The following is a 5,651-nucleotide window of genomic DNA, read 5'->3' as shown; positions in this document are numbered from 1 at the left end:
TTACGCTTATGGTCTATAATACTTACGTGAAAAAAAATAGTATGAAGAAACTTTCATTCTTAAAGGGGACGTGACCTTCATAAACCTTGTGGGTCAACGTCACGTTTTGGGTCACGTAGAGTAGATATGACCCAAAATATAACGTCAAGTATCGTTCGCAATTGTAATGACATGATTGATTGATTTATTGATTTATTGATTTATTGATTTATTGATTTATTGATTTATTGATTTATTGATTTATTGATTTATTGATTTATTGATTTATTGATTTATTGATTTATTGATTTATTGATTTATTGATTTATTGATTTATTGATTTATTTATGTATTTATGTATTTATGTATTTATTTATTTATGTAATTATTTATGTATTTATTTATGTATTTATGTATTTATTTATTTATTCATTCATTCATTTATTTATTTATTTATTTATTTATTTATTTATTTATTTATTTATTTATTTATTTATTTATTTATTTATTTATTTATTTATTTATTTATTATTATTAGTATTATTGTTATTATTATTATTACTATTATCATTGTTTTTATTATTATCATTATTATTGTTATAATTATTGTTATTATTCTTATTATTAATATTATTATTGTTGTTGTTAACTCAGTGCCATTGAATTAATGGTGAATGCCATTGACGTCGATAGACGTCGTATTTGGACTGGGAGGGTTGACCGAGATCATCAGTCCAAATGGACGGCTTTAATTATTATTTCAGAAATGATCTCATTGGCTGCATTTGACAGCCACTTATGACCAATCCATGTGGACTGGGAGGTTGGCAGCTCTGGATATTGAGTCTGTTTTATATAAAACTCAAAACAAAACAAAAAATGACAACCTGAAACTAAATCAAATATTATAACCAAAACCAAGCCCAGTAACAGTAACAGGCAATAGAAATGATAAATAAATCCATGATTTCAGCTGGCAAAATACAGTTAATAATTGAGTTTTCCGGATGTTATCAGGAAACAAAACAATGTTAATAAAAGTGTGGCACAACAAGGACGTGAATGTCAAAATAAAGTCCTGGAGATTGCTTCCTGAAGGACAAAGTGTCCAAGTATGATCAGTGACTTTGGCACGGCTAGATGATACGGCACCGTCAGCATTTTTGAAGAGTCATCTTATTTATTCAATTAAGATAAATAGAAGTGCTTTACGGTGGAAAGTGCCAAAGTTGACTTCTAAGTTGTGTTTGTCTTACAATTGGACTTCCATTGACGTCAATGGCAGCCAATCACTTCATGTTGTTGGCCTCTTTTACTTTTATTTACACTTTTTTGGATACATTTTTACAGGAAAATGTGTTAAGATTTTCATGTTTAAGCATATTTGAAATTGGAATAGTATGACAGTACTATTGTCATTAAATTTTTTTATGGATGACGTCATTTTTATAAATAGTCTTATGTTCATTATGTCATTTTTTGGCCTCAAAATAAGCATTTTTTCACATTTAATTCTGTTTAACTACACACAAAAACCAGTCCTCATATGTTTCGGTTTTTCTTTTCAGAATAAAAAGATATTTGAGCTAAAAGTACCTTATTTGTTTATTTTCCCCATAACATAGTTTTAAAAATATAAATATGTTTTAGCTGTAGTCTCTCTTTTATTCAGTTAAAAAAAAACAAGAAATGATGCCTATCCTAATTTAGAGCCTGAGTTTAATTGTTTTTTATTTTCTTAAAGAAGGTCGTTAAGTTTCTATTCAAAGTAGTCGTTATGAATAAAACATAAGCTTTTATGCGTTCAGTATACACTCTGTGGTAGTTTATTAATAATATCCTGGGGGAACTTAAATCCCCAGGTGGGAAGCTTTGCCCTTTTCTACAATCAATCCAATTTATTCTCAGACCAGATGACATAGCAACAGCAGTCATTAATATCACGCGTGATGAATCATTTCATTTTTCATAAAAGATATTGTACCTGTTGTCTATAAAAAGGAGGTTGATGGTCTCCAAATTGGTTCATTGTAAATTTATAACATTTTAATCAATGAGTTAAGCCTTCACTTCCAAATTTTTGTGTATTTTTTATCTTTTTGGGTTCCCTAATATTGTAAATTTAAAAAAACGGGCCTAGATGAACCTATTTTTTTGTTTTTAACCAAGGAAAAACAATTGCGGTATTTTTGTGTAGGATATGATTTCACTTCAAAGAGCACATATTTAATCCATTACTGCTGAGTTGATTGAATTAAATAAAGTGGAAAAAAGCAGCGATGTCGCCCTCTGCTGGCTTATTTTGTAAACGAAGTTTTTATTTTGTGTATATAGCACTAAACATAAACCAAAAAAAAGTTATTATTTCTGAGAAAGTTAAAGCATTGTAAAACAGTAAAAAATATTCCACAGCTTGTTTGATATCAGGAAAAAATCTCAAAAACTGCAAATGTTTGTAAAGCTTAATTGAATTGAATGCTTTTATTGTCACTATAAAAGTATAATGAGATTTAAAGACTGAAGAAATGAAGAGTGAATTAGCATGTTTTTCCCCCCTTTTTTAATTTTTAATTTATTTCCCTATTTCTTCTCAAGAAGAAACCTTTCTCATTTTTTCCAGAAATTTGATGAGAATTCTCACTCTTATTTAATGTTGGCAAAGCAAGTTGAACATAAGAGTGACATTCTGAATTGTACAAAGAGTGCAAAGACGAGAAGAAATCAAGCAATTTCCTTCCACGTTGTTGTTCTCAGCAAGAACACCTCAAAAATTCACCGACCCACCCTCCCTCCACCAAGGCAATCACAGATTTTCACCGACAAAGTGGTTTTCTCCCTTCCGGGGTTGTCCTCTCATAATCTCAGTCTTCCCTGAGGTAAGCTTCAGGCACGTCTTCTTGGCTCTGCTCCAAAGCGGCGGCGCGCTGGGCCGCCGCTTGGACCTCCTGGGCTTTGGCCTCCAGCAGCTTCTTGTCGGCGTCCCGGGAGAATTTTCGCGCCTCTTCGGCCTGGGTTCGAGCCAGCTGAATGTTGGTCTGCATGGTGACGGACGCGTGCTCTGCGCCTGCAAAGGTCACGTCAGGTCAGGTCAGAAAGTACGGTAATGCTAGAGCAATACGATTTACAAATACAAAGCTCGGTCGTTCATTGATTTTTGCTGCTTTATATTTGTTCAATTTTAGCACAGGTATTTTTGCCATATTTGACAAAAGTATGACGACCGTTGACCATTTTACCAATTTTGTCATACGCAGCTGGGTATGATGACAATTAGGCTTTTGTCGAGTCAATAATGATGACAAAGCCTATGTCCGATTATTATTATTATTATGTCGGATTATTAGCACATTAGCGTGAATAACATAAGGAAAACCCAATGAAAATGGACAATTGAACCATTTATTTAAAAGAAAACTTCAAATTATATAGCTCACGTGTTTGGGAAAATAGTAAATTAGCTTTTGTTAATAGGATTTTAGAAAATTTCTAGTGATTTCCAAAGATCTTTTGTGACAATAAAATGGACGCAAACGAATCGACATTAAACCCGGAGGCTATAAAAACTCATTTTTTTTCCACACCTGAAGTATACGCGGCCTCAGCTGCTGTTTCACACAAGCGCAGGGCGTTGATCCACACCGCCTCAAATCGCTTGACCTCCTCTTGCCTGTCGCCGATCTGTCCGAGGAAGGCAACGCGGGATGATGTGGGCATCACCACCACGGCGGTCAGCATTGGCGTAGACGGCCGAAACTCACCTTGGCTCGCTGGCCAACTATCACCTGCCAGATGGACTCTTCCTCATTTTGGCTCAGTTTTCCTAGCGATGCCAGGTAACGCGTTTGGAGCGCGACCAGCGTGTGAACGGCCTGTACAGAAAATAAGCTCTTATTTGTGGCATTTTGTGTAGAGATCCTTTAAGTATTAACTCCTTCAAATGTCTATTTTTAATGTATAACAAATATATTCAGTGATGAGTCATAGTAGCAAAATGGCTTCCGCTTCCGATTTTCAGCGTGGATTTTCACATTTTTATAAACTTTAAAAAATAAAAATAAAAATGTAATAATTAAAATCCGGGAGAAAAAAAATCGCGAAATAGTGAATTTGTGATAATCGAGGGATTACTGTACCCAAATAATATTTTGCGGCAGCCCCACACCAATAGATGGCAGCGCCGCCTTTAAATTAAAGCGGCGTGGCGTTCAAACTCACCTTGGAATACTCAGTGATAGCATCTATGAGCGCTAAAGTGCTCTGAGATAGGAACGTACTGGAACTGTCCGTCACCAGCGAGGCCGCTCGCCTGATCAGAGAATCGTGACCCAGACTCGGAACCTGCCACGGAAAATCCGGACATTCATGATCATAAATGGGACTTTAATAGGAACACAGTCTTACCTGAGTGAAAGGAACAGCACACAGGCCAGCACCCACAGCCAAAGATGTCGCCGTACTTCTCCATCTCGCTAAGGCGCATCCCGCAGATTGACCGCACTTGCATAACACTTGAGCGTTGCTCCTGAAAGGGGAAAATACAGTTGTAAATTGTTTTAAGGGGTTTAATTTATTTAGGAACAGCGTGTACATGATTTTCTTAGATTTTAAGATTTCATGAACTAGGCATCATCCAGTTAATAGGCGAAATGTACATGGTCGTATCTTTGGCATACTGAAAACATGTTAAGTAAACTGTAGACTAAAATGAATACTAGTATTGTAGGGTTGAAGTTGCATTTGGTAGACATTTTAGTTTTGTATCTTGCCCATACAATATAAAATTTTTGCTTTGCGGATACTTTAGGCTACAAATTGTATTTGATGTATTTACCCAAATGCTCAGTAGGGAAAAAAGCTAATCTATGACTGCAAATGTGAATTAACTCATTTTCCGGGCAAAAATTCTATTCACATTTCATATCTGGGACCCGGAAATATTTTCTCATTGTTAATTCATCGAACGCAGGTGTAATTCGTGATGGTTTAACGTTGTCTCTGCTTGTTTCCTCCATTTTAAGTGAATAAATACGACAAGTAGCTTTTTCGTCGATCACTTCTATTTGGATGATAAACGAAATTATTGTTTTTGTGTCAAATGCGCACTTATTGCGTCACTTGATGTCCCTTACAGTGTTTTCCGGTTTCCTTTTCGGTACAAAACAATCGTTTAATGGATTGAAATGACAACAGCCATAATTGTTTGTAGTTGTATCAAAATGTAAAGATTATTTTCTCCAAAGAGATTTTATTAAAATGAATTGAAATCAGGACCTACCGGAGTAAACGGAGTAAGGTTGCCCCCCGCCCGAGCGCGGCCATCTTGGTCCGCCACAGTGTCAACACTTCCGGTTTCACGGCATGTGCGACTGCCACCTGGTGGAGAACATCTTCGACTTTAGGTAGGTATATTAAAAGGTTATGTGGTATTTATTTGTGTCATTTAAAAATCACAATGGGATGTTTGAATGTAACTTTCTGTTTCCAGGAAGGGTTGCTTTTATTTTCTGGTTTGGAACCGTCATTGTCCACCATATCAAGGTAAAAGTCAATATTTTAAGTGTTTCACTTTCAGATATCTCTTTGTTTAGTTGGTTATATTATTTTTTTTAAGAAAAAGTATCAAAAATGCAATCATTTTATTGTTTTTGCCCTCTAATGAAATCCGAAATGAT

The 5,651-nt window shown here is 35.1% G+C and overlaps 1 protein-coding gene across 1 annotated transcript; it reads right to left on the bottom strand.

The window, feature by feature from the left end:
- Nucleotides 1-2,431: 2,431 nt before the first annotated feature.
- On the bottom strand, nucleotides 2,432-5,397 carry LOC144083720 (diablo IAP-binding mitochondrial protein-like). Its single transcript, XM_077611752.1, has 6 exons — nucleotides 5,255-5,397; nucleotides 4,381-4,501; nucleotides 4,195-4,317; nucleotides 3,738-3,848; nucleotides 3,561-3,657; nucleotides 2,432-3,043 (listed from the first exon to the last, which is right to left on the bottom strand). The coding sequence occupies exons 1-6, from the start codon at nucleotides 5,296-5,298 to the stop codon at nucleotides 2,841-2,843; spliced, it is 699 nt and encodes a 232-aa protein (XP_077467878.1). The 5' UTR covers nucleotides 5,299-5,397; the 3' UTR covers nucleotides 2,432-2,840.
- Between the last annotated feature and the right edge of the window lie 254 nt (nucleotides 5,398-5,651).

The sequence above is a fragment of the Stigmatopora argus genome, chromosome 10 (assembly GCF_051989625.1).
Source record: "Stigmatopora argus isolate UIUO_Sarg chromosome 10, RoL_Sarg_1.0, whole genome shotgun sequence".
Lineage (NCBI taxonomy): Eukaryota > Metazoa > Chordata > Actinopteri > Syngnathiformes > Syngnathidae > Stigmatopora > Stigmatopora argus.
The sequence above is the reverse complement of the archived record's forward strand: the minus strand, read 5'-3'. Positions and strand labels throughout refer to the sequence as shown.

Excerpts from the sequence above, each read along its gene's own strand:
- LOC144083720 (XM_077611752.1), bottom strand. The coding sequence starts at position 5,298 with ATGGCCGCGCTCGGGCGGGGGGCAACCTTACTCCGTTTACTCCG. Across the intron at positions 4,502-5,254 it reads ACCTTACTCCGTTTACTCCG|GAGCAACGCTCAAGTGTTAT; the intron begins GTAGGTCCTGAT and ends TTCCCCTTTCAG. Across the intron at positions 4,318-4,380 it reads GTGCTGTTCCTTTCACTCAG|GTTCCGAGTCTGGGTCACGA; the intron begins GTAAGACTGTGT and ends TTTCCGTGGCAG.